The 24140-nt window shown below is 51.0% G+C and overlaps 2 protein-coding genes across 5 annotated transcripts in view; one reads left to right on the top strand and one right to left on the bottom strand.

The window, feature by feature from the left end:
• The window catches only part of LOC122368231 (polynucleotide 5'-hydroxyl-kinase NOL9-like), a 39338-nt gene that overhangs the window by 5438 nt on the left and 9760 nt on the right, over positions 1-24140 (top strand). For all 4 annotated transcript variants that reach the window (XM_043341963.1, XM_043341964.1, XM_043341965.1 and 1 more), the window contains exons 2-4: positions 252-1540; positions 1899-2115; positions 13537-13679. In XM_043341963.1, the coding sequence (XP_043197898.1) occupies positions 403-1540; positions 1899-2115; positions 13537-13679 (1498 nt within the window). In that variant the 5' untranslated portion in view covers positions 252-402. The remainder of the gene's footprint in view (positions 1-251; positions 1541-1898; positions 2116-13536; positions 13680-24140) is intronic.
• Positions 19233-22332, bottom strand: LOC122368233 (histone deacetylase 6-like). The gene is made up of 3 exons (XM_043341969.1): positions 22229-22332; positions 20855-20968; positions 19233-19689 (listed from the first exon to the last, which is right to left on the bottom strand). The coding sequence occupies exons 1-3, from the start codon at positions 22235-22237 to the stop codon at positions 19510-19512; spliced, it is 303 nt and encodes a 100-aa protein (XP_043197904.1). The 5' UTR covers positions 22238-22332; the 3' UTR covers positions 19233-19509.

Below are 24140 nucleotides of genomic sequence, written 5' to 3'. Positions count from 1 at the left end.
AGACTAGGTTGGGCCAAGTATGCTATGATTATTTATTTATGCTGGTAGAAAACAGTCATGCTTATTGTAGATGAAGATTTGTCTTTCTATTGGGTGGACTTAATTTTATAACAGATGATTGTTTGAGTTCAATGGTTTAAAGTTTTGGTTGTGGTGCTTTGTCAAGGGAATGTGTGTCATGATTCATGAGGATGTAGTAAGTATTTTACCTATCTTTGTTGCCATTCTTGAATGAATTATGATTCTTGCAGGTGTATCCATGTTTTAGGCACAACAATTTGGTACTCTTCTGGCTTGTGAAGACTGGTAAATGAGTCGAAGATAAGCCTTTCATTTGCAACTAGAGAAAAAGTGAGAAGACAAAAGCTTTTTTGCATTAATCTTGCATCTGCAACATTTTGCATGATTATGACTTCCAATTCCAATGTCATGGCAAAACCAAAGGAGTCAAAAATAGTGTTCAATGACTCGAGTATTCCTACATGGCTAGAAGGTTCAGCTAGTCCTGAACAATCTGAAGACAAATCCAGTGCCAGTGATCCATGGCTATCAGAAAATGTGCTCCTTACAAATCCTGGACCAACCTTGCCAGAAAGTGTTGTGCCTAACATTATATCTGAACATGGCAACATCATGAATAATTCAAAAAGCAAACAAAGGAAGAGACTCAGAACATCCTCATTTGGCAATGTAAGCCCTGCAAAGTGTTCAGCCAGTGAAGCAGTGGCCCAAGATGACATGTCCAGCTCCAGCAATGACGACACCAGCACAGCGGCTGCTGACACTCAGCCACATCCACCTCTGGCCAAGGCCGTGTCGCCGTCGTCCGACACTGGCGAGGACGTCATCATCGACGACTGCACGTTCAGTGACGATGACGACTGCGTCGTCCTGCCGACCACGGCGGCGCCCCCAGCTGCTGCCCCAGCCCCTTCCCCTCCGATCGCCCGTGCCTCCCGCGCGGGCCGGCGTGGTCCGCCGCCGCCGGGTAACGCCTCGGAGCCGGTGCCGTTCGGTGTGGACGAGGTTGTCCCGGTGGATGAGCGCACAGTGCTGGTCACCACCACTCCCGACTTCTGCCTGCTGCTCTGGGGCGCGTTCCAGGTGCGCGTGCTGCGTGGCGCGCTCCGGGTGCACGGGGCACTGCTGACGCCCGCGCGCGCCCAGTTCCTGCCCGTGTTCGCGCTGCGCGTGAAGGCGCTCCCTCCGCTGCTGTCGGCCGAGGACTGCGCCGCTGATAACACGGCGCCAGCCGGCGTGCCCGCGCTGCCGGCGGAGGCGGCGGCAGCGCTGGAGCGCACCGGGGGCACGGCGCTGCTGCTGCGCCGGCTGCCCAGCCACCTGCTGTCGCTGCTGGCCGCGAAGCTCGGCGACACGTTCACGCCGCGCCCGGACAGCCAGGACGCGGTGATGTCGCGCGTCGGCTGCCGGCTGCTGCGCGCCGCCGACGAGCTGCACCAGCTGGGTCTGAACACGTTCGCGACCAGCGCTGAGTGGGAGGCACAGCTGCGGCAGCTCGAGGTCCGCTCGACCGGCAAAGGTGAGCTGGTCGGCTGCGACGGCAGAGGGGGAAGTGGCAGTGGCTGCTAGGGAGAACATCTGTTTAATTTGGCGCTGCTGATTGGCAAGGAAAGACCAAAAAACGAACAGGTGCTTATTTGAACTAGCATATTGGTGCCGATAAGTAACAGGTCATGCGCTAGTGTATGATCGTGTGTTAGACGTGATGATGATTTTAGATTACTTTTTTATCACTGAAGTTTGGAGTTAGGAGAGAGACTGTTATTGACTACCTTTCTGCTTCAATTCGGCATAATAACTGATTTGCATAAGATTATTATCACTATTGACCTCTCTGTAGTGTCTGTTCTCTGTTATTTACCCTGATTGTTTCACAGAGCGTCTGCGTGTGGTGTTTGCCGGTGGCAAGGGCGTCGGCAAGTCGTCGTGGATGTACCACGTGCTGAACCTGCTGCTGAACACGCGGCGGCACGTGTACGTGCTCGACCTGGACCCGGGCCAGGCCGAGTTCACGCCCTGCGCCTGCCTCTCGCTGGTCAAGGTCGACACGTTCATTGTCGGACCGTCCTTCACACACCTCACGGAGCCGGTCAGGTGAGCGAGCCGCACGTATGAGAGTGAAATGGCTGTTCACGCTCTTTTTTGAACAAGATTTATTAGAAAAGAGCATCTAAGTTCCCTGCTACTGAGGGTTGTTGGGTCATGTGTTTGTATGCTCTATCTCACTGCCGTGCAAAGTCAAAAACGCATAACTAACAATTTTGGCAAAATTTGGTTTTTTATACCATTCGATTCCTCTCTATGAGCTACACATGCTCATATCAATATTAAAGTCTATACGTCATTTAATAACTAAATATTTCATATATAAGTTTGGAAAAAGCACACACAACACAATTAGGCAGGCATCCACAGAGGCAAAAACACATAACTTTTACATATCTACTCCCTGCTGGCAATCGTCTGGATTAAATAATCCTCCTTCCAAAACAAAAACGCATATCTGTTGCAGATATGCGTATTGTTGGTCTCCATGTGCACTAATGTCTTGGCATTCCAAGACAAAAACGCATATCTGTGTAGATACGCGTTTTTGGCTTGGTAAACAGTGAACGAGCAACGTAGATGTGCGTTTTTGTCGTGGTGGAGCGATTCTCAATTATGTTCATTCGACGAACTTTGCAGATATGCGTTTTTGACCGCTTCTCCTGAGCGGAGGTATCGTAGTGAAACACGTGATTCTTTTTTCGATGAGTGAATCTGCCGTGAAAAAGGAAAGGCTCGTAACTCATAACCAATATCATCTGCGAATTCAAGTTCTCTGTTCTTGTATCAATGGATTCCAATGAGGACAATGAGATGATAACATTTCTTTATCATTCTCATGTTTTCACTCCCAAGGGCGCACACAAGGGGGGGGGCACACGGGCCCGTGCCCCCCCCCCATTCCATTCGAGTCGGGGGCCCCTAATCAATAGACCGCCGAAGACCGTGTAAAAATGAGATGAAATAAAGTTTGAAAAGACCGGGAGGGCCCATCTCGTTCCCCAGCAGTCTCATATGAGTCCATAAAATGCCCAGTAGCGCAGCCAGGATTATTGTGAAATTGCAATGGCCCTCAAAAGGCCTCAAAGGGCCCTCGGATGGCGTGACAGGGTCCTCGGATGGTCTCTAGGGCCATCAGTTAGCGTCAAATGGCCCTCATCTGGTGTCAAAGGGCCCTCAGGTCCTCAATTAGCGTCAAAGGGCCTCATCTGGTGTCAAAGGGCCCTCAGATGGTGTCAATGGGCCCTCAGATGCAGTGTCCCAGAATTATATTTTGCTTTGAGTGTCAGAGGGGTGAATTATTCAGTTACCAGGGAGATGAGAGTGGAAAATTGCCGGTCAGGTAAAGCTAAAAAACAGGTGGGAGTGGTAAGAATGAAGGGAAAACGGATTGAAAGCACGCGTCTCCACACACGTGATAGAATGTATAGCTTGCATTACATGTATCAATATGATGTTTACGACCATGCACGCAGATACTCCTTGTTTGTAAGGTTGGGAGTGGAAAATTGCTCTCAAAGATTTGAAATGAGAGTGGAAAATTGTCATCATTTGGGTGTCGTTTCCCACCCAAATCAACAAATTTTAGGACACTGCTCAGATGGCCTCAAAGGGCCCCAGATGACCTCAAAGGCCTTTCAAATGGTCTCAAAGGGCCCTCACTAACGTCAAACGGACCTCAGAAGGCCTTCAAGGGCGTCAAAGGGCCCTGAGATGGCGTCAGAGGGCCCTGAGCTCGCGTCAAACGGCTCTCCGAAGGCCTTAAAGGGTCCTTAGCTGATGTCAGAGGGCCCTCAGCTGGCGCCAAATGGCCATCAGAAGGCCTCAAACGGTCGTCAGCTGGAGTCCAACGGTCCTCAGCTGGCGTCAAGCGGCCCTCAAAAAGCCTCAAGAGGTCCTTAGAAGGCCTCAAGGGGCCCTCAAAAGGCCTTAAAGGGCGTCAAAGGGCCCTGAGCTAGCATCAGAGGGCTCCAGCTGTTGTCAGAGGGCCCTGAGCTCGCGTCAAACTTAAAGAGCCCTTAGCTGGTGTCAGAGGGCCCCCAGTTTGTGTCAGCGGGCCCTCAATTGGCGTCTAATGGCCATCAAAAGGCCCCAAACGGTCCTCAGCTGACGTCAAGAGGCCCTCAAAAGGCTTCAAAGGCCCCTCGGCTGCTCAAAGGGCCCTTAGAAGGCTTCAAAGGGAACTCAGAGACGTCAAACGGCCCTCAAGAGACCTTAAACGGCCCTCAAAAGTAAAAAGGCTTAAAAGGGCCCTCTGCTGGTGGCAAAGGGCTCGCACCTGACGTCAATAACAGCCTTGTCAAAAACGGACCTGAGAGACCTTGCCGGCCCCTGGTTATCTGAGGGACTCCTACAGTTACCTAAGAGGCCTCCGTTTACTGAGGGGGCCCTAGTTATTTAAGGGGTCCCTGGTTACTTGAGGGGCCCCTGGGTACCAGAGGTTCCCCTGGTCACCTGGTGGGCCCCTGATCAATTGAAAACCCCTGGTCATCTGAGAGGCCCCTGATTACCTGAAGGGTTCCTGATCACTTGGATTCAGTGGTATAGCCAGGAAGCGAGGGACCGGATACGTGCCCGTTCTCGGGTTTAGAGTTCCTTCGAACCCGAGGGACCCTGCGGCGCCAGTTGGTGGCAGATGGTTCGTGCTAGCCGTGCTTCAACTCGGAAAAACACCACAGGACTTGTGAGAGCACGTAATTGGCTCCTATGTTGCCTCACTTACTTATCTCCATAAAGGCCCAATGCCGGTTTATGAGAGACCTTGCCGGCCTCTGATGGCCCTTGTAACGGCCAATGAGGGATCAGCTGCAATGGCTCCACATCCATCTGTGATAGCCCCACGGCCCACAACAATGTTTCTAAAAGCCACCACAACGGCACCTGCGAAGCTCCTCACGCCACCTCCAAGGGACCCACACCAGCGCATCACCAGGGCCTACATCGGCGGCTCTGAGGGGGCCACGTACCAGTGCCTCTGAGGGCCTCTTACCACCCTCTGAGTGTCTTTGCCAGCCTATGAACTGCCACTTTCCACTTGCAGGCCACTTTACACGGCCACACACATGCCAATGATGGCCCCACCAGTGTCTCTAAGCCCTGAGACCCCGCAACGGCGCCTGTGAGGACCCAACACCAACGCATCTGACGGCCTTTCACTGGCACGTCTGAGCGCGCCACACACCGGTGACTCTGAGGACGGTGACCCAGAGGAGCTCGCTCGCTTCTCTCGCTCGTAAAATACTATGCACATTAGACATGAGTGTACATTAGGGACACTCCTCGGGCATAAATGATACCTTTACTTGCCAATTTCCACATTTTCTCAGGGCAAAGACCGTTTTAAAGAGGCCCGTCTGCCAGTGGGACTAGACCCACCATGCCCCCTCCCCCCTTCCCATCGAAAGGTCCTGGATACGTCCTTGCTTGGGCTGACCCCGGGCGCCCGGATGACTCGCGGGCCCCTTCAAGAGCGGGTGACCCCTTCTTGGGCGAAATCCTGGGTACGTGTCTGACGTACATCGTACATAGTCCTTTTGATTTGATTCATCGGTTAAACATTATAAGTTATAAGCTGGATCTCTGGTCTGTGATCTCGCATCGTATCAGATATAATGACATTGCATGTCGATGTGCCTAAATAAATACGCGAATATACGTGAAAAAGAGTGCTGCTCCCGCTCCTACACATCCGGACTGGCCCCTGCTTCCAGCCACCCGGGGCCGGTCGGCCGGCCGGCAGTCCGTCGCTGCCCGGGGCTGATTTCTGAGGGACTTGCAAAAACGCTTATTAATTGAATATTTACCATGTTTTACGTAATGACTTAGATGATTAGGCATACCTATGTACCGACTTTGAGACTGTGTCCCCTTTGAATAAAACATGCCAGCGTAAAACAAATACTATAAATGTTTTGAAAATTAAGCTAGTAGGTACCGAAACAATTGTTTTGCCATGCATTGACAAAAGCTGAAGCTTCAACGCAAATGATTATCCTAATATAAGGCCTTGGCCGTTATTAGCCACCTAAATTATAGACTGAGCCGGCGCCGGACATTTCCGTCTTTGCAATGTGCTGTAACCGCTGAGCGTCTAAACCCCAGTGGAGCCTTGCAAATGTAGGTACTGGCAATTTAATGGTCAAAGAAATACGAAAATCGGCCGGTAAAATTTTGAGTTACGAGGGTTTACCTATGCACAAAATTGCGGCTGAAACTTTCCGCCTCGGCTGATCCCGCCGTAACCGGAACACGTCTTACTCTTAGCACAGTTCTAACTGCCATTTTATGGTTGTATTAACTAGATTTTCTCAATATGTACTTTAGAATGTATTTGCTATCATAAAGTGAAAGAAATAAGAAAATTGGCCGCCAACTTCGGTATGTAAAAACAAAGCAGGCGGCCAGGCCCTCCTGTGCCAAAATTTACCCCTGTTTGAAGGAACTCGTTTGACCTTAAACACCCCCCCCCCCCTCCCCTGGAAGACTGGAAACGCGCGGATAATGTGAGTTGATATACGCCGAATCGCGATTTCGGCCAAACACGGTCTTGAGAAATAAGTCACAGCTCAAAGGTCATTTGGGTCAATGTCCTCAAATTGTTTTGAGTAGGTGTACAATTTCTAAACTCAAGGGTATGTTAAGTTTTGTTGCGATCGGCCGCTTTTTGCGCGAGTTATTCTCGAAAAACCGAGGGGTCCATAGGTACTCCATACGACCCTTCCCCCGCTCTACAAGTGCGAGGGTTAAAAGGCCGGCAAACTTTTTACGGAACCAGGCACTTGCGTGCAGCGTGAGGATCCACGACAGCGTCACAACATTAGGTATACCAGTTACCATCGCACAAACGTCTTGCCAGCTATGTGAATCTGTATCTCCCGTATTGATCACAGGGTGTGGTCAGTTACGTGTGCATATGTATTTACGGGCATAAGTTTTGTATGCACGAGCCACGAAACAACAAGCGTATCATCCAATATGTTAGTTGTCTAGTTGGATAGGACGATTGTGGCAATTATGCACATCTTACTATACGTCTCTTTTCCAGCTAGCTGGTGGCGTCTGTGTCCAATGGCACGTGCGCATATCTCCCAATACGCGTATTTGCCGATAGTGCTACCGCCTTGTGCCGAGTGGCAAATACGCATATCTACCGTTGTGTGGATTTGCCCAGATACGCGTTTGTTGTTGGCATGAGTCACCCCCGCAAAGAAAATATTGCAATGGCAGAAAAACTTTTATGTAATTACTAGAGGTACAGGTTTACGCGATAACTGTATGTTTTGATATGTATGATTAACGGATGCATTAGTTTGGGTGTAAAAACTTGCATTTTTATTGGTATTATTTGTGAAGAACTGGGTAACTGCTTTTAATTGAACTGTAAAGTATGATGGTAATGCATGCGAGTTCTTCGAGCCCTTTGTAAGTTAGGATGTTACTCAATTCAACCCTACCCTACCCTACCCTACGCTACCCTACCCTACCATACCCAACCCCTACCCTACCCTACCCTACCCTACCCCTACACTACCCTACACTACCCTACCCTACCCTACCCTACCCTACCCTACCCTACCCTACCCTACCCTACCCTACCCTACCCTACCCTACCCTACCCTACCCTACCCTACCCTACCCTACCCTACCCTACCCTACCCTACCCTACCCTACCCTACCCTACCCTACCCTACCCTACCCTACCCTACCCTACCCTACCCTACCCTACCCTACCCTACCCTACCCTACCCTTACACTACCCTACCCCTACCCCTACCCCTACCCTACCCCTACCCTACCCTACCCTACTCCTACACTACCCTACCCTACCCTGCCCTAACCTACCCTACCCTACCCCTACCCTACCCTACCCTATCCTACAATCCCCTACCCTACCCTACCGTACCCTACCCTACCCTACAATCCCCTACCCTACCCTACCCTAACCTACCCTACCCTACAATCCCCTACCCTACCCTACCATACCCTACCGTACCCTACCCTACCCTACCCTACCCTACCCTACCCTACCCTACCCTACACTACACTACCCTACACTACCACCGACAGTCCAAGTTTCAGCTAAATCGGCCCAGAAACGGCTGAGATATTGCAAGAACAAATTAATTGTATTTACTGGCGAATCCTCTTGGCGAGCGGTGCCCGGCGTCGGTATTCGTTGCCAAAGGTCAACGACCTCCCGGCTCTGATTTCGCTCAGTTTTGCAAACGAAGAAACTGAGCCTAAAGCACGTGCCTTCTGCTCGGCGCCGGTCGCGGCCCCACCACGTGCACACCGCTGAACCCACCCCCTCGAAAATTTAATACGACAAATAAGTGCACGCGTCCGACTTACAGCGAAAATTTCACCCCCGTAGCCCTTACCGTTCCCGAGCAATAGTCTGTTGCCGATTCTAGTGTAAACCCTATGGCACACCACGTGAGCGCGCGCCACGGGCGCACCCCCGGCCGCATCGTACCCAAAATTTAATACGACCTGTTGAATGACGTGACCCACGAGCCGTGAAAATTTCACCCCCCTGCGTCAATCGACGGCGCCGCTATAAGCGTTTTTGGGCGTTACCCCGACGGCGGATTTTTTAGGATTTATAATATAGACTAGAGGTACAGGTTTACGCGATAACTGTATGTTTTGAGTTATGTTATGTTACGGGTGCATTAGTTTGGGTGATTGACTTGTATTTTTAGATGTATTATTTGGATAGATTTGGGTAGCTGTTTTTAATTAAACTGTAAGGGTTGGTGATAGGTGCGGTGCGGGGTGTTCAAGTGTTTTGTATGTTAGGCCCTTTTTGAACTTAACCCTACCCCTACCCTACCCTACCCTACCCTACCCTACACTACCCTACCCTACCCTACCTATACCCTACCCTACTCTACTCTACCCTACCCTACCATACCCTACCCTACCCTACCCCTACACTACCCTACCCTACCCTAACCTACCCTACACTACCCTACCCTACTCTACCCCTACACTACCCTACCATACCCTACCCTACCCTACCCCTACCCTACCCTACACTACCCTACCCTACCCCTACCCCTACACTACCCTACCCTACCCTACCCTACCCTACAATCCCCTACCCTACCCTACCTTACCCTACCCTACAATCCCCTACCCTACCCTACCCTACCCTACCCTACCCCTACACTACCCTAACCTACCCCTACACTACCCTACCCCTACACTACCCCTACACTACCCTACCCTACCCCTACCCTACCCTACTCTACCCTACCCTACGCTACCCTACAATCCCCTACCCTACCCTATCCTACCCTACTCTACCCTACAATCCCCTACCCTACCCTACCCTACCCTACCCTACCCTACCCTACCCTACAATCCCCTACCCTACCCTACCCTACCCTACCCTACCCCTACCCTACCCTACCCTACCCTACCCTACCCTACCCTACAACTACCCTACCTACCCTACCCTACCCTAAACTACACTACCACCGACAGTCCAAGTTTCAGCTAAATCATCCCAGAAACGGCTGAGATATTGCAAAAGCAAATTAATTGTATTTACTGGCGAATCCCCTTGGCGAGCGGTGCCCTGTGTCGGCCTTCGTTGTCAAAGGTCAACGACCTGCCGGCTCTGATGCTTTCACTCAGTTTTTTAAGCGAACAACTGAGCCTAAAGCACGTGCCCTCTGCTCGGCGCCGGTCGCGATTCTAATGCTAACCCTATGGCGCACATGAGCACGCGCCACGGGTGCACCCCTGGCCGCATCGTGCCCAAAATTTAATACGACCTGTTGAATTACGTGACCCACGAGTCGTGCAAATTTCACCCTCCTGCGTCAATCGACGGCGCCGCAATAAGCGTTTTTGGGAGTAACACCGACTGCGTAACCCCGACGGCGGCGTGGGCGGCGGCGGCGGACTTTTTAAGATTTATAATAGTAGACTAGAGGTACAGGTTTACGCGATAACTGTATGTTTTGATTTATGTTATGTTACGGGTGCATTACTTTGGGTGATGACTTGTATTTTTAGCTGTATTATTTGGGTAGATTTGGGTAGCTGTTTTTAATTGAATTGTAAGGGATGGTGATAGTTGCGGGGTGTTCAAGTGTTTTGTATGTTGGGCCCTTTTTGAACACAACCCTACCCTACCCTACCCCTACCCTACCCTACCCCTACCCTACCCTACCCCTACCCTACCCTACCCCTACCCTACCCTACCCTACCCTACTACCCTACCCTACTCTACCCTACCCTACTACCCTACTACCCTACCCTACCCTACCCTACCATACCCTACCCTACTACCCTACCCTACCCTACCTAACTCTACCCTACCTAACTCTACCCTACACTACCCTACCCTGCCCTACCATACCCTACCCTACTACCCTACCCTACCCTACCCTACCCTACCCTACCCTACTACCCTACCCTACCCTACCCTACCCTACCCTACCCTACCCTAGTCCCTACCCTACCCTACCCTACCCTACCCTAGTCCCTACCCTACCCTACCCTCACACTACCCTGCCCTACCCTTACCTACCCTACCCTACCCTACCCTACACTACCCTAACCTACCCTACCCTACCCTACTCCTACACTACACTACCCTACCCTACCCTACACTACCCTACCCTACCCTACACTACCCTACCCTACCCTACCCTACCCTACCCTACCCTACCCTACCCTACCCTACCCTACCCTACCCTTAAGCTACCCTACCCTACCCTACCATACCCTACCCTACCCCTACCCTACCCAACACTACCCTACCCTACCCTACCCTACCCTACCCCTACCCTACCCTACCCTACCATACACTGCCACCGACAATCCAAGTTTCAGCTAAATCGGCCCAGAAACGGCTGAGATATTGCAAGAACAAATTTATTGTATTTACTGGCGAATCCCCTTGGCGAGCGGTGCCTTGTGTCGGCCTTCGTTGTCAAAGGTCAACGACCTCCCGGCTCTGATTTCGCTCAGTTCTGCAAGCGAACAACTGAGCCTAAAGCACGTGCCCTCTGCTCGGCGCCGGTCGCGGCCCCACCACGTGCACACCGCTGAACCCACACCGTCGAAAATTTAATACGACAAATGAGTGCACGCGCTCGACTTGGCATGAAAATTTCACCCCCGTAGCCCTTACCGTTTCCGAGCAATAGCCTGTTTTTGCCGATTCTAATGCTAACCCTATGGCGCACATGAGCACGCGCCACGGGCGCACCCTCGGCCGCATCGTGCCCAAAATTTGATACGACCTGTTTTTTTACGTGACCCACGACTGGTAAAAATTTCACCCTCCTGCGTCAATCGACAGCGCCGCAATAAGCCTTTTAGGGAGTAACCCCGACGGCGGCGGCGTGGGCGGCGGCGGACTTTTTAAGATTTATAATAGTAGACTAGAGGTACAGGTTCACGCGATAACTGTATATTTTGATATGTATGATTAACGGATGCATTAGTTTGGGTGAAGAAAGTTGCATTTTTATTGGTATTATTTGTGTAGAACTTGGTAACTGCTTTTAATTGAACTGTAAAGTATGATGGTGATGCATGCGAGTTGTTCGAGCCCTTTGTAAGTTAGGATGTTACTCAATGCAACCCTACCCTACCCTACCCTACCCTACCCTACCCTACCCTACCCTACCCTACCCCTACACTACCCTACCCTACCCTACCCTACCCTACCCTACCCTACCATACCCTACCCTACCCTACCCTACCATACCCTACCCTACCCCTACACTACACTACCCTACCCTACCTTACCACTAACCTACCCTACCCTACCTACCCTACCCTACCCTACCTTACCCTACCCTACCTACCCTACCCTACCCTACCCTACCCTACCCTACCCTACCCTACCCTACCCTACCCTACTCCTACCCTACCCTACCCTACCCCACCCTACCTTACCCTACCCTTACCCTACCCTACCCTACTCCTACCCTACCCTACCCTACCCTACGCTACCCTACCCTACCATACCCTACCCTACCCTACCCTACCCTACACTACCCTACCCTTACACTACCCTACCCTACCCTACCCTACCATACCCTACCCTTACACTACCCTACCCTACCCTACCCTACCCTACCCTACCCTACTCCTACCCTACCCTACCCTACTCCTACACTAACCTACCCTACCCTACCCTACCCTACCATACCCTACCCTACCCTTACACTACCCTACCCTACCCTACCATACCCTACCCTTACACTACCCTACCCTACCCTACCTTACCCTACCCTACCATACCCTACCCTACCTACCTAACTCTACCCTACCCTACCCTACCCTACCCTACCCTACCCTACCCTACAATCCCCTACAATCCCCTACCCTACCCTACCCTACCCTACAATCCCCTACCCAACCCTACCCTACAATCCCCTACCCTACCCTACCCTACCCTACCCTACACTACACTACCACCGACAGTCCAAGTTTCAGCTAAATCGGCCCAGAAACGGCTGAGATATTGCAAAAACAAATTAATTGTATTTACTGGCAAATCCCCTTGGCGAGCGGTGCCTTGTGTCGGCCTTCGTTGGCTCTGATGCTTTTCACTCAGTTTTCTAAGCGAACAACTGAGCCTTAAGCACGTGCCCTCTGCTCGGCGCCGGTCGCGGCCCCATCACGTGCACACCGCTGAACCCACACCCTCGAAAATTTAATACGACAATTGAGTGCACGCGCTCGACTTGGTGTGAAAATTTCATCCCCGTAGCCCTTACCGTTCCCGAGCAATGGCCTGTTTTTGCCGATTCTAATGCTAACCCTATGGCGCACATGAGCACGCGCCACGGGCGCACCCCCGGCCGCATCGTGCCCAAAATTTAATACGACCTGTTGAATGACGTGACCCACGAGTCGTCAAAATTTCACCGTCCTGCGTCAATCGACGGCGCCGCGATAAGCCTTTTTGGGAGTAACCCCGACGGCGGCGTGGGCGTGGGCGGCGGCGGACTTTTTAAGATTTATAATAGTAGATATGAATATTTATTACTTTTGGACTATGATACGCATGTACATAGGTAGAGCGCGTTATTCTGTTTGGAATGATATACATTGCTGCGCTTCTGGTCAATGGAAGACCACAATGACCGAAAAACACAAAACTCGCCCCTGTGTAAAACTTTGTGCTGACAGAAAAATGTTAGATATGCGTTTTTGCCTTTGCACGGCAGCTCAAATGTATCCTGTCTGCTTGAGAAACAGTGCATTGGACCTCAATGATGTACTGATTTAGGTCTCGATGTCCTTTTTATATACCGCGCCTGTCACCAATGATCTGACTCATTAAATTGGATGTTCTACGAGATGAACCAAGCCTGCTACACTCAGCTGTTCATGTAAAGCGCGTCACTATGAAGTGCCATTGAGTTATTTTCTACAACTATAGTCTTTTCTAACCGGACCGTATCTCCCCGTCTCCGATCGCCCCTCCTCCAGGAGTGTGTTCCTGGGTGAGGTGTCGGTGGCGAACGACCCGTCCGGCTACCTGGACGCGGCGCACCAGCTGGCCACCGCCTACCGACAGCTGGCCGAGACCGACCCGGCGCCCCTGCTCATCAACACCATGGGCTGGGGTTCAGGTGAGTGTCTCTGCGCCCCACTGAACGCTGGGGGGGGGGGGGGGCTGAAGGAGGGTGTGGAGAAAGTAGAGATAGGAACGGAGGAGGAGGATGAGAGTGGGATCAGCGAGTGAATCGGAGGGCGCTGATAATTACTCAATTCCTTATGATAAGAGTAGTCTGGCGGTTGGTTTTTTTGCGGTAGGGAATAAGATAGCTGGTGGGTTAATTTCAGCTGACCTGTCTACCAATCTGACCAGGGACCAATAGTTTCGGATTTCCATAGCAGTGCAACGAACGGTGCTGCCATCTTGATTCGCTTGCCTTTGATAATCCGTGGCTCTTGTGTAGATCGTGGCGCCACCTCTAATTAGAATCTCATCTGTACTTCCCTCTTACTGCAACTCCTAAATACATGTATTGTTGCAGCTTTACTGTGTTCACGGGTGGAGAATTGTGCTGGACTGCGAACACTCCACCACCAATTAACCTTTCTTAACTGACTGTTAAGGCTTCATGTTTTTTTTTTCGGTTTGTAGCAGATCTAGCTGAGCTAGGTCATATCAATACTGGTAGCCGTTAGCGGAGTGCTAGTTAAATAGCTCGTCAGTGTTTCATCACTGACCACTGAGCATCAATATCAGCTGTTAGTTAGAAGCTACCATGCACTATATTCAAATATTGGAGCTGATAAAGGTCACTTATAGCGAATGGCGTATTGCCAACACTCGACAGAGTTTTTTTCGGTACACCTGTCCCAAAGAATAGTCCGTGCTGGATGTTACGAATGCTTGCTTCTTTTTGTGTTATTTAATTTATCTTTGAACTGTAATTGATACATTTTGCCCAATTTTTATCGGTTCATCGCACGCATGTGCACGGTGTGTGCATTTAATAACGTAACTCGCAGGAAGTTCAATATTAACTACCAGTTAACTTACATAATCGTGAGTGGCTTTCCCATCGCTGCTTTTCATAGTTGCAGCTCTTATCCAAACAAATCGACTTCAAGGATTAGAAAGATGAGTCCTGACCTCTATTTTGGCCAAGAAGTGTTCACTGTTCATGGTTATTGAGTGTCTATCATCCCATATCTTTTCTCGTCCATGGCAGTCACGTGAATCAGATCACGACGCTTCTAGCTTTCGTTATCTCTCCCCTTAGTAGGTATCCTTAGACTCGTGTGCTGGGACCTTTTAACCCTCGCCCGCACATGCCATTTTCCCATCCTAGAACGCACATGGGGGGGGGGGGGGTGTCACCCCCGCGCCATTTCGTTCCTGTTGGAGATAGAGCTTAGCGGTAAAGACCAAAAAGATTCTTTGGGAAGAGACGAATCCAATGATACCCAGTTTTACCTCCTCAGGTCAGTCATTGACCTTCCAGGTCAGGTCAAACTAAAAAATGTTGCTGTTTTGGGTCACCGTTGGATATCAAGTGCGCTGCTTATCATATACCGATGACGATGCCGTTTTCTGGTGCCAAGCCAGCTAGAACCTCTTTCTCACACTACCTGACCAGGTTTTTGCTGCTGAGGTCATTTCAGGTCAAGTTAGGTCAAGGTCAATTATATGTGTTTGTATGTCTGTGTGTGTCTGTGTGTATACTGATGTGTGCACCGATTGTTTTTGGGTCCATATTACATGCAATCATGATCTGAGAAGCTTTTACCAAAAATGCAGTCAAAAAACTTCACAAAAAGTAAATTCAGCTTGCCTAAAACGCAATTATCTTAGATGACCTAGGTTGACCTTGACCCTGACCTTGACCCCTGTACATCGTCGAACAACATGTTCCATGATAGGTGGGAGGTAAGACTGGCAAAAAAGGCCGAAATCAGGGTGTCAAAAGCCCACAAGGCCCATGGCAAACGCAAGATGTTGAGAATTGGCCATTTGAGTCATGACATGACCTGAAAAATAAGGTCATATCTCCGAAACCAAAAATCACAGAAACTTGAAATTTTCAGTGGACATCAAGAAAGGATAGAGGAGCAGCTATACGAAAAATCAGCCTTCTAGCTCTAAAAATGTCGAGTGCAGAGCAGAAAGACTACCGGAGGGGGGGGGGGGGTGGCACCCCACCCCCCATGTGCGGGCGAGGGTTAAGTCCATTCGACCCCCGTGGTGAATACGAACCCCGCACACACATGTACGAAGGGTTGTGGTCATTGTTTATCCCTGGCGCGGCGGTACGGCGCCCATTGATCGGTTCCGCGCGGTGCCGGCGCCGGAGAGGGTGCACCGACCGGCCTGAGTCATGCACTGCGCTGCCCGGCTGGCGTCCCCTTCGGTCGATACCTGGCACAGTTTGTCTGGACTCCGGACCGACCCGGTCTCGTCCGGAACGGACTGGATACTACCGACGACGGTCGGTTCTGGGCGGGTCCTTGGTATGGTTCAGGAGTTTCTTGCAAAGATATTTCAGGTTGGCAACCTGTGACCGAATGTTGCTGTGTTTTTTTAGGTAAACTTGATGGTGATTCTTGGCGCAAGATGTTCTACCGCAATGGATTCTGTGCACCATTCGTTACATTTGTTCGAAAGAATGTCCCACGTCTAAGGTTGGATCGTTTTCTTCGGTTCAATAACAAATCGGAGAAAAAGGATATTTTGTCCTTGTTAACCCGCGCCCTGCTGGGGGGTGTTTGAACACCCCCCCCTTGTGGTTTTTTTGCGAATATCTCAAAAACGGCGGCGCGGAGCGCTGCCGTTTTTGGTACACCTTATCATACATCAATTCTACACATGTTGTGAAAATTTCAGACCAAGGTCATTCAAGGTCAGGTCACCAGGTCACTTGAAGTGACCTCACCTCATAAAAAGTTTCAATGTCTGCCATAGTTACACCGAGTGACCGATCGCTTTGAAACTTTCAGCGATTGATAAGGGTAACAGTATCTATCAAATGTTTATCTCGGAATTATGATACCGGTGACCTAAGGTCAGGTCAATTTTGCGACCTCCCCATTATAAGTCAATGGGAGAATATTGAAATGCGCCTCTTTTGGACGAAAGACATTATAAACACTCCCAAACACTGAATTACAAGTAGTTTAGACACAATGAACATGAAAATGGTGTCCGTGACCCCTATTTATGCCCCTGAGGTCATCTCAGGTCACGAATTGTGTCTAACAGTTTTTCGCAAATAACTTTTGATAGAGACATGCTAGAGCGGTGAAAACGCCTTAGATGTGCTCAGCTCGACGATACGGATCGACTGATATGCAACATTGCAACATGACCCTTTCCGGTCAGGTCATGACCTTGACCTCAAGGTCAAATTTTCAAGTTGACCTTTCAAGGTCAAGTTATAGTTCATTCGATGCGTCTTGACAAGAGGAACACGATGCCGTTAACCCTATTAGTGGCAGGCTCCTGGCTACCCCATATTAGTGGCAGGGGGGGGGGGGCTGTTTACGACCCCCCCTTGATATCTCGAGATCTAACCGGCCGATTTTCAAAATTCAAACGGCATTCGATTTGGCTCAACGAGATCTACATTTCTAAAAAAAATGAAATTAAAAAATGTCAATAGGGGGGTAGAGGGGGTAAAAACGGGCAAATTGCAGATACGTTTTAGACTGTTTATCACGGCCAGGTTTCTGAACCAATCTTAACGCAACTTTTGCCGATCGATAGAGAATGAACCAGGAATTCACATGGATCCTAAAAATATGCATTTTCAAAAATCATAGGCGGATACAGATCATTGAGATTGGGGGTACACAAAAAGTATAGTAAATAAGGTTTTTGTTGGTACTGTTTCTAAAAAGGGTGGCAATGGTCTTGTTATGTTACAATTTTCTTATGCGAGAACGACTAAAATTGTATTGGTCATGCATAGGCGGTGTCAGGGCACCTATGTTGGGAGGTAAAAAATAACCCCCCTTTTTGGACGCCTGGATCCGCCTATTATAGCAAAAACGTGTCAAAAGAGGATGCACAATAACTTTGTATATGTTATCACATGATACCTTTCATTCACTGTTCGTAAAACTGGTGCAGCATCGTGATCTTCGCCCAAATGACTCGCTTCACGAATAGGACCCCCCAATTCCCAGTGCTCTGGAGCCGCCCCTGGTAAAGTTATGAACTTGAAATTTTTAGGGAATGTGCCCAATTTAGTTTTAGGAAAAGTCAGAAAATTTCAGCATCGTAGCTTCAGCGGTTTCGGAGATATTCCCGAAAAACCTGAGGGGTGGATAAAAACAACCCCCCCCCCTGCCACTAATAGGGTTAAAAGTAAGCTCGACAAGGCTTGGGTCAAAAGTTATTGTAGAAAAACTGTTTCCGAAAAAATCGGCTATTTTTGCAGTTTTTGCCCCCTGCAGGCAAAACCGTTGACGTTAGGTCAAATCTGAGTGAATTATTCAGAAAGGGCGTTAATAGGGCTATCGAATGCGCTTTTCCGCGGCGCTGTAGCTTTATTGGTTCCCGAGTTATGCGTTGGCTTCCTGGAAATTGTCGACATTCGACCTGAAAATCGGCGAAATTTTGCCTTCAATGACCTCTGGTGACCTGACCTTTGACCTGACCAAAAAAGTGACAGAAGTAATTTTGTCATTATTTTTGGCGCGCTTTCGAACGCCGCCTTCCGCGTATCGCTACGTGGCCCAGGAGCCGAGTTAGAAGGGGGGGGGTGTTCAAACACCCCCCCCCCCCCAGCAGGGCGTGGAAATCCAGGACCCCCAGCCGGGCGCGGGTTAACGGAGCAACAGCAAGGTAGGCTGATCAATGATCACTTGCTTTTTTTCCGAAAGCATGTGCTGTAACTGCTTGCCTAATCCAAGTTACCTGGCTGCTCCTTTCTGATGTCATGATTGGCTACTGGTCTTGTATAGCGTGGTATGTCTGGTGCATTAGCTGCGTTGGTGGCTGTTACACTTTGGCGCAATCGATGGATGTTGTTGATCTTTTCCTCTTCGACCTTTTCGTCCCTCGCACTGGTCCGGCCAGGTGCCGCAAATTAGTTGTAACTTTAATGTTTGTTTTCTTGGGCTAGGTCCTTTCGTTCTAACAAGACTTTAGGAGCTGGAATGGCGCTAGGAATTAGTGGGAGACATTGATGTGTGTGTGTGTGTGGGGGGGGGGGGACATTCTGGTGTGCCGCCGCGGCTGAGCCCGTCTCGATGGACAGGCCACCCAGCCAAGCTAACGGGTCACTCCACCGCACGATGAACTCGCTCCTGAGGACTTACGTCGGATGAAGGTGACCGTCCAGTCCGGATCAGAGATTACAGTCGTGTAGGAAAATGATTTGAATATCCTCAGGATGGAAAAGACGGAACGGAACCGCGAGTTGAAACTTTGATGCATCCATCAGTGACCAGTCAACGAATCGTAGCTCATCTCCTTCGCCAGTTATGCATTAGCTAAGATCGATAATGGATTATGAAAGTTTGCAGTGGAAGGTGGTTCAAAAACCTGAAAGGCAGAAAGTTGGTCTATCCCATTTGTTTTCTATGGTTAAGTAAGCTGAATTTTGAGACCACGGGTTAGTGACTGACCTGCCCAAACTGAACCATCGGAGTAAACCACGTTTCTCGCCGCCCACCTTGAAAATACTGTCTATTCTCTGTTATATGTATTCTCTGTTATCACGGTTCATGTTTTCGTCGTTCACACCAGTGCACGAAGCATCGACTCTGTCGGCCGGTTCTCTCTGTGCTGCCGGCGGGGCGGGCCGGCCGGTCGGCGGGGCGGTCCGCCCTCCCGCCGCTGTGGGCGGGGGCGGGGGCGGTCCGCCCTCCCGCCGCTGTGGGCGGGGGCGGGGGCGGTCCGCCCTCCCGCCGCGGGCGGGGGCGGACCGCGGACGGCGGCGGGTCACCAGGCACCTCTCTGGCCGCTCAGTTGCCGAACTTGCTGGCGTGCGCGCTGTCCTTGGCCGCCTGGGTCTTGTCGTTGTCGACGTAGGAGTCACAGCCGTAGCACCATGTGGAGAGGTCGGCCGCGCTCAGCACCACCTGGTGGCCGGCCGCCGAACTGTGCTGCAGCATGTGCTCCTTGGCGAACCGGCCACAAAGCGTCTGCCGGAGGAAACGGCGGGCGTTACGCGTTACCGTCTTTGGTAGGGAAACGGTGGGCGTCACCGCCTGTAGCGGGCCTGAAAACGTCTCCGGACGCTACTTTTAGATGCGAGACGTGAGGCAGGGTGGCCCATCTAGTCATCTGTCCAGGGCTCGATGCTAAGGATGTGAACATGTATGTCAGCGTGGTTTCGACTAACTTCGCTTGGTTTAATGCTCCGTTGGAAACTAATGCACAGCGACATTCCGTGACTGATCAAAAGCCATCAGGCCACGCAGCTGCACGTTTAGCGACCCTTTTTGTTGTTTTGCTGTTGTTGCTATGGTGGCTGGCTGAGCGCAGGAATCGGAGCAGTAACACGGTTTTTGTATGTGCTCTTCTCCGGTCGCACACTGCGAGGAATTAAGTGACGACGTCGGCCGGTTTTCACCGGTTCGAGCTGTGGTGCGATGCGTTTATGATCATGGGGCTGACTCGGTCTAACCAAAAGCAGGCAACGAGTGAGTGAGGAATGGGCGATGAACGACGAGGTTTAATTGGTACAGGCGGCAGTTGACTGGTGAACTGAAGTCGAACCAGATGTCCTCAGTCAGTGATATTGACGAGGCTTGAAGTTGCATTTAATGTTTTGATGGACGAGAAACTGGCCACAATCGAGATTGTACCTAATGAGTATTGCGGTACGAACGGCCAAGGACCGGTGGCGTTTATGCTCAGGTAAAGGAACTTTTCGAATCTCGTGTAGTATACATTTTGATGTTGAACCATGGATGCTTGCTCTAGGAACATCCATTCTTTAGGGGCGCTTTTTTGTAGGACATAGCTCATTTCACGACTTTTACCGTGCCTGTCTGCGCAGTGTCCTAGCTGCACCCAAGGCAGTATATACCGCTGCGCTTCTTGCAGTACCGTGGCGTCACCAGCGCCGCCTGGCGGCCGGCCACCGACCACCTGTAGGGCGCGCTGCGGAGGGGGTGGGGACGGGCGACCTGTAGAGGCAGCGGCGGCCCCAACGGCACCATGTGGCACGCTGGACTGTGTGTATAGGGCGTAGGTGCGTGTGGGTACGCCGTGATCGATCAACAGTGCCGGGCACTGACAAACCTCGGTGGTCATTACACCCATGTTACTTCACTACTACCGCCTTGTGGAAGCTACACCTACCTTGTAGCAGTGAAGGCAGACCCAGTTTTCGTCCTTGTTGCCGCAGTCCTCGCAGCTGGCTGAGACGTTGACGCCGCTCTCCGGCACCGGCTGCACGGCCTCCGAGTGGTCGCACTGCGGGTGGAGCGTGGGAAGGAAGGTTATCTCGAGCGGGAAAGGACGGTCACCATGAGCCGGAGCCGTGAGGGGCCGCTGGTCATGGCTAAAAGATTGACTGAGAGATTCGCCTCCGCGTCTCTGGGATGTCAGCGCGGGATCGAAAGAAACAAGTGCAAGCGTCCCCAATGCCGTACTTTTTTAACATTTTATGTCTGGCGCTACTCTAGTAGGTACTCATCCTTTGACGCGAAAACCTGTATCTGTACGGAGAAACCTGTGACGAGCGAGCAGCCATACCCGGCACTTGTCGGAGCTCTGGTTGGACTTCTCACCAAGGTCCACGCAGGTCACGTGTTCTAATAAGAATATATCACAAACCCCAAGAGAGAATTCCTTTCCTACTGACGCGGAATATACGCAAACTACAAATGGTGTTGCGCCATTCACATGAAGATCAAACTTTTGCCCACTACGTGGACGTTTGCTGCTATCGGGTACAACCATTGAATCGATGTCGTTACAGCGACACCACGCGGCTAGCCATGGCTCAATGTTGTCGGGGTGGGGTCCCGACAGCAGGCGGGGCCCGCCCGATGGTATCCCTTCGTCGGAATGTGTCTGGGGCCGGTTGAGGGCGTGTCGGCGCCGATGATCGATCGTCGACCGAGCCCCATGAGGCTCCGTCGGTTCGACAGAGGTTACGGGGAGTTCCGGTGGGGATGGTAATCGATCCGTCAGACTAGCTGTTTGTTTTCGTGTAGTCTTTGTTCTGCCGTTGGAGGAAGTCAATCGTCTTTGGGGTTCGGTTGTTTAGGGCTCGATGATTTGGTTTCTTTGGGTTCCGACGATTTGGGTCCTTTGGGGCTTGACGCTTGGGAATATTTGGGGTTCGACGCTAGCATAATTCCCGAAAACAAAGTCGCCTAAGCTTCAGGTACCATTCAAATGAAACACCACTTTTGAAGTTACTGCAAGTTCTGTCACATTCTTTTTCTTGTTTCTTTTTTTTTCTAGGAAGTGCAGCACAAATTTAATATGTTTGATTGTAATGGATATCGGGGCTAATGAGGTCATTTCCGTCAATCATCTCCCACGTGTTACGCGCTGACTTTGAAAATGCGTTACTTAACCCAGTCAGCCGATCGTTGACCACACCGTCCACACGTGTCGTGGCCGCCCCGGACACCGCCCGCGGGAGCGCCGGGGAGCGGCTGTCCCACGGGGAGCCCCGGGGACCTGGCCACGGCCGGACCGACTCGCTCACGGCGTCCTCACCTTCGCCATGCTGCCTGTCTCGGGAGCTGAGCGGCTGGGGTGGCACGTGTGTCGGCGGCGCCGTGGCGAGCTGGAATGACGACTGGACGGCGGTCGGTCGACCCGCCAGGTCTGTCTGGCGGAGCAGTATCGACCAGGCGTGCCGCCGCCGCCGCCGCCGCCCATCCGCCGCCCGGCGGCCGCCCAGAGGGGTGACCCACCCAGTGACCGAAGGGGTATCTGGGGGTCAACGGGGCAGGAGATGACCCATTAGCCTAGCCCCAGGATGATGTGGATATCATGGGTGCGCTGTGGATGGCGACTCGCGATCTTGTTTTGCAGTGTGTCTTGCTTGGTTTGGTTGTTGAAGTGCTCGCGCCGCTGTCAGCGATTTGCATCTCTGCTGTCGATTCATGTAAGACCATCGTCGTTTTGTCGATTACTTTCCAGTGTGCAAAACAAAATCCGGAGTTCTATTCTGTCCCTTATTTACCAGCTTGTTCACATTTTTTCGGCATCTCATTGGTCGAATGCACGTGGTCTGTGCGGTTTACCAAAGGGAGGCCAAGAAACGTAAGCAAGGAACTTGTATATGTCGGAAAACCGGCAGCATGCTGATAGAAAACCGTCACCGAACAGGGCCCGGAGCGCCACTTCACAGGTTCTTGGCATCACACACCACAAGCACGGCTCTACGCTATTGACCAGAGCATCGAGCCTTCCAAGTCCAATGCCTACTGAGGAGCACCCTTTCGGTTTCGAGCTGTCTTGCTGACGCCGATGTGGTCCTGAAACGGACCTGTCTCGGCGTCGGTTCCATGGGTCCGCTTGGTAAAGTCTTCGATCTTGTAACGATGACCTCTCAGGATGTTCCGACTCCAAGCTGGCTTTTCAGTCTGTTGCATGTTGATTAGGCTCATGGATATTGAGCCTGGGTGTTTTCCAAAGCGTTCCTTTTAGCCTGCTGTATCAGGCGTCGAGAAGAAGGGGACAAATGCCGTGTCGTTGGCACGTCAGGTCACTAATGTCCATCTCCTGGGTGCTTTATTAGTGTATAGTATACGTATAGGGTTTACTGTCTAGTTCGTCACTGGTCGGTAGTCACTTCATCCCCTTAGCCGGTTCTGATAGGTCCAGCGTTAACGCAGCAGAAGGCAGCAGAGCAATTGAATGGCATGACCAATAACATTGAACGACTTCTGATTGGTGTGTGCCGCTTTGAATGGAGACAAAGCGGGCAACAGCCTCCGCACTCGGAATTATAAACTGCTGTAAACTGCTGTATAATTGTGTCTCTGCCACTGCTCGGTTTAGTTGGTTCAGCTCACCGACCGCTCTGTAGGTGCCTGGAGACCGTTACGGGCGAGTCGTGCCGCCGCAGTCGGTATTGGCCATCACGAACTGCGACTGTAGCTGTTCCCGGGATCCGTGACCTGACATTGGCCCGCCGCTGGCTGGTATCGATCTCAGCACGACGAACAGCCGGCCAGGGTCACCAAAAACGGGACTCGACTGGTTAAAACTAGACAGAGCTAGACAAACCCTTTGCTTTCTGCCATAGATGCACTGTTTGACGGTAGACGTACAAACGACGAAATGCTTAGTTGTAATTGAATTGGCCTTCGCTCTCTTTCTTCAGTGAACTGATTTGTAAAAGAACGATTCGTGATCGTAACTATGCGCAATTTTCGGTCAAGTTGACCGAGCGGTACCTACCCCTAAATGTGACTTAGGTACGTTCAGTGTTAGGTATACGAACTAAGAAGTACCTACTTATACGTTCGGTTGAAAGTGTAACGTAATCGCAAATCCATTGACTTCTTATTCATTCATACCCATTTCCACTTCCTTATGCAAAACATTGCTTATCATACCATCTCACCAATCATCTTTCATTTGGGCGGCATTCATTGTGTATTCAAATGGATCCGAC

The sequence above is a fragment of the Amphibalanus amphitrite genome, unplaced genomic scaffold, assembly GCF_019059575.1.
Source record: "Amphibalanus amphitrite isolate SeventyFive unplaced genomic scaffold, NRLGWU_Aamphi_draft 000933F_arrow, whole genome shotgun sequence".
In the NCBI taxonomy this organism is placed as follows: Eukaryota; Metazoa; Arthropoda; class Thecostraca; order Balanomorpha; family Balanidae; genus Amphibalanus; species Amphibalanus amphitrite.
Note: the sequence above shows the minus strand (reverse complement) of the source record. Positions and strands in the feature narration are given on the sequence as shown.

What these genes read in the sequence shown, in the direction of transcription:
- LOC122368233 (XM_043341969.1), bottom strand. An exon ending in TCTGCCTTCACTGCTACAAG is followed by an intron (nt 19,690 to 20,854) that starts GTAGGTGTAGCT and finishes TTCCTCCGGCAG; the next exon opens with ACGCTTTGTGGCCGGTTCGC.